This window comes from Crotalus tigris, unplaced genomic scaffold (genome assembly GCF_016545835.1).
Source record: "Crotalus tigris isolate CLP2741 ecotype Arizona unplaced genomic scaffold, ASM1654583v1 scf7180000019599.1365583, whole genome shotgun sequence".
Lineage (NCBI taxonomy): Eukaryota > Metazoa > Chordata > Lepidosauria > Squamata > Viperidae > Crotalus > Crotalus tigris.
The window spans coordinates 550,558-562,692 of record NW_024097615.1 but is presented as its reverse complement, the minus strand read 5'-3'; the positions used below and the strand labels follow the sequence as shown (position 1 = coordinate 562,692).

General features: G+C 41.4%; 1 protein-coding gene across 1 annotated transcript in view; it reads right to left on the bottom strand.

Annotated features, from left to right (window-relative positions):
- Positions 1 to 33: 33 nt before the first annotated feature.
- The window catches only part of SLC26A5 (solute carrier family 26 member 5), a 41,280-nt gene continuing 29,178 nt past the window's right edge, over positions 34 to 12,135 (bottom strand). Inside the window, exons 14-19 of the mRNA XM_039363764.1 lie at positions 11,746 to 11,815; positions 9,751 to 9,843; positions 8,227 to 8,337; positions 6,434 to 6,646; positions 5,118 to 5,172; positions 34 to 2,038 (exon numbers count right to left, since the gene is read on the bottom strand). Of these exons, the coding sequence (XP_039219698.1) occupies positions 1,908 to 2,038; positions 5,118 to 5,172; positions 6,434 to 6,646; positions 8,227 to 8,337; positions 9,751 to 9,843; positions 11,746 to 11,815 (673 nt within the window). The 3' untranslated portion in view covers positions 34 to 1,907. The remainder of the gene's footprint in view (positions 2,039 to 5,117; positions 5,173 to 6,433; positions 6,647 to 8,226; positions 8,338 to 9,750; positions 9,844 to 11,745; positions 11,816 to 12,135) is intronic.

Genomic DNA, 12,135 nt, shown 5'->3' with positions numbered 1-12,135 from the left:
TGAATTGGCTGTGTACAAAAAATGACCAGGGAATGAAATTTCAAGATTTATCTTTTTATTAGAGGTTTTAACTTTTGACTCCTATCTGAAAGAAACGGTTATAAAATGCAACAAGGCTTTGCCACAGTGGGCGGTGGATAGAATATATTGTCTTAAATGCAATCTCACCCATTAAATAAAAGTCACGGTCTACGTTGCAGAGAGATCAGGATTCACAGTGCAGTCTTACGTAACCCTAGCAAGTCACATCAGCTGCCAAAGGCTAGTTTCTTTTAAATATAATACGAAAAAGGCAGAGCATCAGAGTCCTACAGCCTTTGTACAGCATAATTAACTTTTTTATTACAGAGTGCGGGAGGGATGACCCGAATAGCTTAAAAAGTTTTATTTTCCAGAAACTTCTGTAAGTTTGCAAATCGATGCTAAAAGAAACCGCTTGCGATGGACCGAGTTCAGTTATCAATATTTGCTTCAAAATTGAAGATATAAAAGAAACAAATGTAAACAGCCTTCCACAGATACACCAATATCCTCTGGTTTAAACATACCCACGGAAGAAAAACCAGATTTATCTCACAATATTCTAACAACAGGACAAGTAAGGGTTTGGCAACATTAGCAGAAAGGCAGGAACTGTGGAGGGGGTGGGGGGAGAAACCCCCCTGGATGCTTAAGGCTTATTTAGTAAAGTTGGAGAAATCAAATTCCTCCATTTTTTTTTTTATTTTTCGGTGATGTGGTGGCAATGTCCCAACCCTGTATTTACTTACCTGAGAGGAAGCACAATTGAACCAAAACTGCATAGGGCATCCAGCTGCGTGCTACGCAATACAACAAATTTGTCCCTTTTGCAACCCACCGCTGGACACGACAACTTAAATTGTTAGGCTTGTTCACCGATCCCACACTGCGTTGAGAATTGTCTCAAGAAAGCCAACTGCCTCAGGAGTGCCATCATGAGATTTTTCGGAACAATCTTTTTGTGACTTAAAAATACGTCACTGCGCAGAAAATACACCGAGCAGGATACTCTACTTTGGAAAATGCCATTTCTTCATTTTTTCCCCCCTTTCTTTCCAGACAATTCGTAGCTAGCTGTAACTGTAACTGTAGTAACTGTACCCAGCTAGCTTTAAGTGTAAAAAAGTAGATTTTGGGTGCTATGTTCTCTCTTTTCCCCCTAAGCAGGTGCATTATGTATTGTTCATTTCCCAGCTAATTTTAAATGCACCTTGCTTAAGGTTAGTTAGCATTGGATCAGTACAGTAAACCTCCTTAACGTGAAAATGATCTGTTAACTCTGGAGTCGTAATAATTTAAAATAAAATAGAGCTAAAGGGCTCGTTCGAAACAAAATGTTTATGCTTCTCTTAGTAGTCATCAAATGAAAAAGCACTGATTTCTGCATCTGGAAATGGCGTTGCATCGAAAATCTGGAAATGGTTTGCATTTCAAGTTAGAGGAGCTCTCTCTCACACACACACAAACACACAATACATAATCACACATACAACAGCTCCTTTCAACAGTCACTCCAATTCATGTCAGGAAGACACTGTTAAAATAATATTAATATTTTCCGGCAAGCTAACTCAAAACAAAAACACTGCCAAACGTACACAACAAAACAGACAAAACATTCACGCGCTCTACAAATAATCTTTGCATTTATCCCACGCTTCCATCAACGACTTTTGAATTCAGTGACAACGTTTGAAAAGATTAAGGCTTCTGGAGTCTTCGAACCCAGGGCTGGCAGGGAACAGGTTGATGCGGTGCGGTGCAGTGCAGACACATCTTACCCGTAGGAGTGGCTTGTCTAGGCTCTGTCATCTGCGCAAATTAAATAAGTTGTCTACAGGAGCCCTTGGAAATAGATCCACGTAGTTCACAATGGAGTAGCTGAGTTAAAGATAGGTGGAAGAGAAGCCAATCGCCTGGCTGGCCAGGACGGCGTCGTGAACGCTGGGGAAGAACAAGTCCCATAAGGCTGTTTTCTCAAAAAAATTCAATCTGGTGAGGTTGTCCATAACAGAGCCTGGTGGGAATAAAAGGAAAACAAAAAAACAAAAAACACTTTCAGGCATGTATTAGATATCAAGTGTCAGGTATTCATTTAAGAGTCCCTTATACAGGTAGTCCGTGAGTTACAACCAATGTGGGATTGATCTGGTTTGCACCGGTTCAGTAGAACCGGTAGCTAAATTTTGCTGAGTTAGGAGAATCGGCTGAATGCACACTGCTTCCGGAAGTCCGTTCTAGGCCTCGGAGGCCTGGAGGAGGCCTCCCAGGCCTAGAACAGCCCGCCCGAAGTGCGTGGATGCCACTCCCCGAAGCCCGTTCTAGGCCTGAGGCCTAGAGGAGGCCTCCCAGGCCTAGAATGGCCTGCCGGAAGTGTGTGGTTGCCACTTCCGGAAGTCCATTCTAGGCCTCGGAGGCCTGGAGGAGGCCTCCCAGGCTAGAACGGCGCGCCGGAAGTGTGTGGATGCCACTTCCCGAAGTCCGTTCTAGGCCTCGGAGGCCTGGAGGAGGCCTCCCAGGCTAGAACGGCGCGCCGGAAGTGTGTGGATGCCACTTCCCGAAGTCCGTTCTAGGCCTGAGGCCTGGAGGCCTCCCAGGCCTAGAACAGCCTGCTGGAAGTGCGTGGATGCCACTTCCCGAAGTCCGTTCTAGGCCTCGGAGGCCTGGAGGAGGCATCCCAGGCCTAGAACGGCCCGCCGGAAGTGCATGGATGCCTCTTCCCAAAGTCCGTTCTAGGCCTCAGAGGCCCAGGCCTGCATCCAATAAGAGAACCAGTTGTTCGGGTATTTCAATCCCACCACTGGTTACAACAGCTCAGTTAGTGACCGAACTTACAACAGCACTGAAAAAAGAGACTTATGACCTTTTTTTCATACAGCCGTTGCAGGATCCCCTCCGTCACGTGGAAACCGACTCCTATTCCTATTGTAAAGCCGCCCAAGAAGTCGCCTGATAAGTGAGATGGGCGGCAAACAAATTGAATGAAATAAATGATGAAACTTTATGAAATTTATGGAGTAAAATATCTTGGGTTTCTTAATGTTTTGTTCCTTCTGTATTTTGTCTTACGGTTGAACTTAATAAAACATATAAAGTACGTGTGTCATTTCAGATCATTGCTAATTCCTGTTACCCCATTGTTTCCCTAACCTTTTCTTTCATTAGCCAGTCTCTTATCAGAAAATCCTTTTTACCACTTATCGGAAAGACCTTTTTGCTGTTTATCAGAAAGTCCATATTGAAAAGCTAATACAATCCTGGGTTGTATAAACAGAGGCATAGAATCAAGATCATGCAAAGTATTAGTACCGCTTTATAAATCCCTAGTGAGGCCACACCTGGAATACTGCAGCCAATTTTGGTTACCATATCACAAAAAAAGATGTTGAGAGTTTGGAAAAAATTCAGAGAAGAGCAACTAAGATGATCCAAGGCCTGGAGACTAAAAAAATATGGAGAACGGCTGCGGGACTTGGGCTTGGCTAGTCTAAAGAAAAAGAAGGAATAGGGGAGACATGATAGCAACGTTCCGGTATCTGAGGGGCTGCCACCAAGACATTATTCTCCAAAGCACCAGAGGGCAGGATAAGAAACAATGGTTGGAAACTGATCAAGGAGAGAAGCAACCTGGAATTAAGGAGAAACTTCCTGACAATAAGGACAATTAGCCAGTGGAACGACTTGCCACCAGAAATCATGGGCGATCCATCACTGGAGGTTTTTAAGAAGAGGCTAGACAGTCACTTGTCTGAGATGGTAGAGGTTCTCCTGCTTGAGTAAGGGGCTGGACTAGAAGACCTCCAAGCTCTATTCTATTCAAATGTCCCTGTTGTGATTGGGTAATAGGTTTGCGTTTCTCAAACAAAAGTCACTTTTACCCAATTTGGGGTAATTTACCCAGGCTTGAGAAATACAAGTTATGCCCAGAAAACAAAGCTACACAGTATAATTCTTACAAGCAAACATGTTTTTGCTCCCTCGGGGAAGAGTTGATTATTTCTACAAGAGAAAGCTTTATTTGGCTCACGATCCTGACACGTGGATTAAGTTGTTTATGGAGGAAGGGCTGTTCTGCACTCAGCTAAAGCGCTGGGAATATTACCTTTTGGCACAAGCGTCAAAAGTTTATTTAAAAGCACAAACTACGCCCCTCTCTCTCTCTCTCTCTCTCTCTCTCTCTCTCTCTCTCTCTCTCTCTCTCGTATTTTACCTTTAACTGGAATCCAATACTGATATGTTTGGTTTTTTTTTTAAAAAAAGATTTTTTCCACCTTCCGCCTTTTGGGAAGCTCCCACCTTTCCAAAATGTTTTGCAAAATATCTATTTGTAAGCCCACCTCATCCTCGATTTACGAACACAACCGAGCCCAAACACATTTCTGCCCCTAAGTGAGACATTTGTTAAGCGGGTTTTGTTTGCCCCGTTTTACAACTTTTCTCACTGTTAAGGGAATGACTGCAAGTTGTTAAGTTAGTAATGCAGTTGTTAAGTTATTCTATCCCATCCCACGTGAGTCCTTGTTAACTCACAAGGATCAAACCCTCTTTTAACAAGTAGGCTGGAAATGCAGGAAAAACAAACCCCTTTTATTAATTAGGTACAGAGCTGCCAAATGTCCCAAAAGCAAAAGCAAACAAAACACGATGCAAATGGAGAATTGTTCACAGGCAAGGCAAACAGAACATGATTCCATGAAACCTGAGTACTTTGCAATCCGTTGCCTTCAGCAACCAGCACTGCCCACACCTTCCCTTTTTATTATGCATCCCCAAGGCGTGGATTCTCAATGCCTTCTCCTCCTCCTTTGGAATCGCCCCATGGCCTCCCTCTGTCTGCTCTGGTTGCCTGTCTGCGTTTGTCAGTGTCTATGACAGACAATTCCAATTCTGCAAGGGATCGCTTATCTTACTTGGTGTGATGTAAGACCTCCCTTGGTGGGTTAAAGAACGGGGTGAACTTCCAAACCCATCATGTTTGGCTAGGTAGGAATTCCAGCGTAGTAAATTGGGAAGGCGTCAAGTTGAGGAATACTAGACAGAACGTTAAATGTCCTACTGACTGTAGGAAAAATTTAACCCACGCTTCTCCGACTTACCATTGCAGGCCGTTATGTAGACCGACACCCCGATTTCTTCATATTCTTTTATAATCTGCAACAGGGACGGAAATAACTTTCGGTTACTTTTTCTGGATTTAGCAAAGCTCGCCCATTCCACCCGTTATCGATCTGCTATGAAAATTCCCCCTTAAAGTTGACCTCCAGTTGTCTTACAAGCAATAAGACGAAACACAATGCGAAATCTCTCAAACGTGTATTTTCCTTATCCTGGTGCCCTCTGGTTGGGGCTAACCATGTAGGAGAAGAAAGTGGCAGAACCAGGGGACGGCGTCAAAAGAGGCAGCAGCCTAGAATTCCTACATAGTTGTTAAGTGGATTAAGTCTGTCCTCCCATGAATTCCGTGAACCCGTATTTATCTCTAAGCAGATGCTACCTGGTAGTTGAGAATGTTCCTATGCCAAGGCTGTTTGGCAATAAATCAGTTTAATTGGACCTTTTTTGTGGACCTGGTATTTCCCATCTGACAAAAGGAAACAACATATGTGGGGAGACTTGAAAAAAAACAAACACCTGAATTGCAGTAAGCTCTTTTGTGTAATTGGGTATGTCTAATTTAATGAAGAGAAGGATGAGGGCTGACATGATAGCAGTCTTCCAATATCTCAGGGGCTGCCCCAAAGAAGAGGGAGTCAAGCTATTCTCCAAAGCACCTGAAGGCAGGACAAGAAGTAATGGATGGAAACTCATCAAGGAGAGAAGCAACCTGGAACTAAGGAGGAATTTCCTGGAAGTGGGAACAATTAACCAGTGGAACCACCTGCCTCCAGAAGCGGTGAATGCTCCAACACTGGAAGTTTTTAAGAAGAGACTGGACAGCCATTTGTCCGAAATGGTGTAGGGTTTCCTGCCTGAGCAGGGGGTTGGACTAGAAGACCTCCAAGGTCCTTTCCAACTCTCTTATTCTGTATCATTTTAACTTGACCCACTTCTCTTCCGAGTGCATGAAAGAGCACAAAACTAAGCAGCTGCTTCATTGTCAGAAAGAGTGATTAAAACCGGTATTCATTCACATCTTCTGGAGGCAAGGAGTTCCACTGGTTAATTGTTCTAACGGTCAGGAAGTTTCTCCTTAGTTCTAGGTTGCTTTTCTCCTTGATTAGTTTCCATCCGTTGCTTCTTGTCCTGCCTTCAGGCGCTTTGGAGGATAGCTTGACTCCCTCTTCTTTGGGGCAGCCCCTGAGATACTGGAAGGCTGCTATCCTGTCCCCCCTCGTCCTTCTCTTCATTAAACTAGACATTAAACCAGCAACCGTTCCTTGTGTGTTTTAGCCTCCCCCCAGGTAGTACGTACTGACTGAAGGGCTTTGGCTCCAACTGAATCCACAAAGTTCACGGGGGAAAAATCTAGAATGATGGAGTGGACCTGGCTTCCTGGTATCATAAAATGTTCCACTTCCTCCGGAGAGACATTTTGTGGAGTTTCTTCGGCTGCTGAGAATTTCCCATTGAGGGAGACGTCATTTTCCAACACTTCGTGCTTCATGCCGCGCTCCATGTCGTTCGCCTTTTTAAAATATGTTTTGTTTTGTTCAAGACAAGGTTTCAGTACAAAATACCCGACAACAGGAAAAAAGACAAACGAAGACAAAAAAAAGGACAAAGGAGACAAAAGAATCAAAATATTAAAAACAGGTGCATTAAAAAAAACCCAACGAACAGCACATATACCTATATTATCCCCTCTATTGAATGCTGATTGATACATGACTATAAAATTTGTCGTGACGCTTTGCCCTCTTTAAACGACTAAATCTATGTGCAAATTATTGACCTGTGTTCTGCATATTACATTAGTGAGAAAATAGTTAACGGGAAGAAGAAGAAGACCAAAATCAAACCAAAAGAAAGGTTTCAAAATTGTAATCTACTCGTATGATCTGAGACCTTCTGAGAAGCAAAATCAATTAGAATTAGAACAGAGCTGGAAGGGACCTTGGAGGTCTTCTAGTCCAGCCCCCTGCTCAAGCAGGAGACCCCTAGAGACCCTTTCAGACAAGCGACTGTCTAGTCTCTTCTTAAAATTCTCGCTTTGCATTCGTGGTACGAACTGAACGACTGCAATGATTCATTTAACAACTATGGCAAGAAACGTCGTAAAATGGGGCAAAACTCACTAGACAAATGTCTCACTTAGCAACGGAAATGTGTGTGTGGGGTCAATTGTGCTTGTAAGTCGAGGAATACCTGTATTCTCCTTTATCGGTGGAAATCTCTTAGCAGGGGGCTGGACTAGAAGATCTCCAAGGTTCTGTTCTGTTCTGTTCTGTTCTATTCTATTCTATTCTTTTCTATATTCTATTCTATTCTATATTCCTATATTCTATTCTTCATTCCTATATTCTATTCTATTCTCTATTTTATTCTATTTTATATATTCTATTCTATATTCTATTCTATTCTATTTTATACTCTATTCTATTCTATTTTATACTCTATTCTATTCTATATTCTATTCTATTCTATATTCTATTCTATTCTATATTCTATTCTATTCTATTCTATTCTATTCTATTTCCTTATTTCTATTCTATTCTATTCTATTCTATTTCCTTATTTCTATTCTATTCTATTCTATTCTATTCTAATTTCTATTCTATTCTATTCTATTCTATTCTATTCTATTCTATTCTATTCTATTCTATTCTATTCTATTCTATTCTATTCTATTCCATTCCATTCCATTCCAATATTCTATTCTATTCTATATTCCAATATCTATTCTATTCTATATTCCAATATTCCATTCTATTCTATTCTATCCTCTATTCTATTCTATTCTATTCTATTTCTATTCTATTCTTTATTTAATAATAATAACAACAACAACAACAACGTTGGAAGGGACCTTGGAGGTCATCGAGTCTGACCCCCTGCTCAGGCAGGAAACCCTACACCATTTCGGACAAATGGATTCCATATTCTATTTCTATTCTATTCTAAATTCTATTCCATTCCATACTACTACTACTACTACTACTACTACTACTACTACTACTACTACTACTACTACTACTATTCTATTCTACTATTCAGTGACTCCGAAACCCAAGCCAGTCTGTATTCCTCAAGGCGTCTCAGACTTACCAACTTCAAGATGGCTTTCTTCCGTTGTTCATCCAGCCGCTTCAGTTCTTTGGCGTGTCGCTTTCGTGCTTTTTTCTTTGCTGCAGATATTTTACTCGGATTCACACCAGTCTGCCCCCAAAAGACAGGAAAATCTCAGGAAGGTTTGTCTCACCTCGCAACAAATGAACGCCGGCAGGCTGTTGCCCTGATACATACCGTAGGGTGAATCTTTTAAGACCCAATCCTTCTTTACCTCCGTGTTCCCCAATACTGCCCCCAAATGAACAGCTTCAGCGGCTAATAACTTTACTGAATTCAACCTATTAAGCAAGTTAATTCGCTTGCTAAATTGATCATTTAACGTCCATTGCAAAGGGTCGCTTTCATGGGATTGCGATTTAGAACAGTGAAGAGATTTTGGATAATCTGCCACAACGACCCTTGACTTGGTTGAAAACATCACTGGCCAGGTAGTTCTTGACTTTACAATTATTTGTTTAGTGACTGTTCAAAGTTACATGAAAAAAGCAACTTATGACTGTTTTTCATATGACCATGATTATAATACAGGGCTCTTCAAAATTGGCCCTTGATTATATAATACAGGGGTCTTCCAAATTGGCCCTTTGATGACTGGTGGACTTCAACTCCCAGAATTCCTCAGCCAGGCATGCCTGGTTGAGGAATTCTGGGAGTTGAAGTCCACCAGTCCTAAAAGGGCCATGTTTGAAGACCCCTGGTCTGGATCCAAGCCCACGATTTCATCAAAATGGCTGACTGAGGAATTCTGGGAGTTGAAGTCCACCAGTCATCAAAGGGCCAAGTTTAAAGATCCCTGTCTTAAAGCATCCTGGCGGAGGAATTCTGGGAGTTGAATCCACAAGTCATAAAAGGGCCAAGTTTGAAGACCCATGGTCTGGATCCAAGCCCGCAGTTTTATCAAAATGGCCGACTGAGAAACTCTGGGAGTTGAAGTCCACAAGTTCAGATGCTTAGCAACTGACTCGTATTTATGACGGTCGCAGTGTCCCGGGGTCATTTTGCAAACTTCTGACCCGCAAAGTCCACGGGGAAGGCAGATCCACTTAACAACCACGTTACTAAATTGACAACTGCAGCAATTCACTTAGCGACAGTGGCAAGGAAGGTCGTAAAAGAGGGCCAATCTCAATTGAGAACTGTCTCACTTAACAACCTAAACGTTGGGCTCAATTGTGGATCATCAATCAAGATTTACCTGTCCTGGACTGTATCACTTAAAACCGTGGGGGAAGACATAAAATATTTGAGTATCACCGTCCTCAACTTTGTCTCATTTTAAAAAAACGGGGGAAGAATAAAACCGGCATCTTAAATAGAAACGGTCGTCTTAACTCTCTACCGTGCAGGGTTGTTTTTTTTGTTTAAGATTGAGAATACCACAATCTTCCTGTCTCCCCGACCACCAAAGTCTGTAATTCTAGAGCCCGACAAAGACCTGTTTCATGAGTTTCCTTGCACAATTTGACAGTGGATTGAATAATAACAGGAAGAAATAAATACCTTTTTTTTCAACGCGCTGATAAATAACTCACTGTTGGCAAAATAGAGCGGTGCATTTGCCTGGAATATTTTAATGCCGGGACATTCTTTTACCTAAATTGTGGCAGAATGAAAACAAATCATAAGGGGTCCCTGGTTAAGTTTGCACAGTATTAAATTCAGCGGAACCTGCAAGAACAGCTACTTGTTTAATCTTAGAAAAGTAGGCGATTGCAACATTTCCTGGATAGCCGTCATGCTAACGCAAAAATCAAAAGATGAGTGTTTCTATGGGACTATTTTTTTGAGCCAAAAGTTGCAGGGGGTATTTCTGTGTCGGGGGAAAAATGGAAAATCTTCCCCTTTTTTTAAAGGATTAAAAATAGAATTGCATTTGTACAATCCTAAAACACGGTGACTTTTGCTCTCCTCTCCCTGTAAAAACATATTTTCCTATCTACTCTTCCCTAATTTTGGCTACGCTTCTTCCCAAGTTAATTGGCAGTTATAAATGTTGCCTTCAAGGATTGTTTACGCTCCAAATTTGCAGCAAAATTCTTTTTTTTTTTTTTTTGGCAGACCTCTAAACTATGTCCTAGTCGTTGGAATGACTTTCCCAACTGAAGCAGAGCTGTTTCATCTTCTTTGTCCTAATAAAAATCTACCCATCTGCAGCAAACAAAACTAGCAAGCTGGATCCCAACAGCTGAGTTTGTGAGAAAAAGAGTTGTCAAATTAGGATGACATAATTTTTACACGGAGAGGAGTCTGTCTGATCCATACCACTCTGCGTGCAAAATGGCAGGTTCTAAGAGCAAGTTTATGCTAAAGAATGCCTTGCATGCTTTAGATATACTTTATATAATACTTTATGAAGAAATGGAGGTAATGACAGATTTTATCTCGGAAAGTCCACTGACTTTGTCTTTTGCTCTACAGTACTCAAGATTGACCCGAAGTCTACACTTTGTTTAACCCTGGACCTGGTTAAACTCTTGACTCTGTCCCCCTGGAACTTCTCTGCTTTGTGGTTTAAAAGACTGTGGGTCTAGAGTAATAAATTCTCGGTTTTTATCATGTTCTACTGTTACGGTTTGTAAACCAGCCAGAACTGTAGAGTTGTATAGAATGAGGCCAACAATAAATAAATAAAGAAGTATATAGGATGTTAGAATGGCCCAAATGCCAGCTTTCCAAACTTGCCCACATAAAAATCTCTCTGCGAAAACTCATGTTTTTGTTGTCTTAGTTGCTTCTTTGCCCTAATCGTTCTTCACTTGCAAGGGAAGCCGAACAACAGCTGGAAATTGGATAGAATTCAAAATTTCCAAAATGTCGTCATTCAATGTCATGTTTTCCTATCCTGGAGATCAGGCCTGAATCCTGCTGGGAATTACAGGACAGGAAAATGAAATAATAAATGAAATAATTGACCTGCAGGACTCCTACCTGAAACCAGGTCAAATGTCCAGTTAGTACTTTGAAGGACATGGCAACATCAAAACATCAAATGTTTTTCTGGGATATGGCAGCTTTCAGAAGTGGAAGCAGGAACTATATCTATGTTCCTCAGCCTTCAAATCTACTTTTTGAGCAGGGATTCCAAAGTATGGATCAGCCTTACTGATCTGGAAACCTTCTGAGATGGAATCCAAAGTATGGATCAATCTTTATGATCTGGAAACCTTCTGAGATGGATTCCAAAGCACGGATCAACCTTTCTGATCTGGAAACATGAGATGGATTCCGAAATATGGATCAACCTTTCTCATCTGGAAACCTTCTGAGGTGAAACTTGATTTGGAAACCTTTTGATCTTTTGAACAAATTTCCCAGTTCTGTTTGCTCTTCTTCCTAGCTTTAGTTCAACCCAATCAATCTATTGAGGATTCCTGCAGTACCTTTTCTTTTGTGGATCTCAACTGTTAAGGTTCCCCACAAGCTCCCTGTTGTCCCACCCCATTTTTAACTGAACCCGTTAATTTTATGTGTCTTCCAGAGTCCCATCTCTCTTACCTCTGTGTACAGGTCCACATCACAATAAATATCCGTGTTGTGAATCTGGCCAAGGATTCTATATTGGGGACTGTGGAGGAAAACGACAGGAATAGAACGTGTTATTGGGTTTAGATTGGAGAAATCTCAGGATCTTGTGTACTTCAGAGTGGCAGAAATCTTAGAAATATTTTTTTTTAAAAAAACCAAACCAACCTACCAAACCTGTTACTTTACTGTGTCCAAAGTTTATATCCACTATCAAAACAGGTTCTCCTGCTTTGAACCTGACTCACTGATCAAGCAATAAAGCAGTCAAACTTCAGCTCACAAAAATAAGCAGTTATATAATTGAAGCCTTTACAAGACATTTCCTAACAGTGAGAACAATTAACCCGTGGAACAACCTGC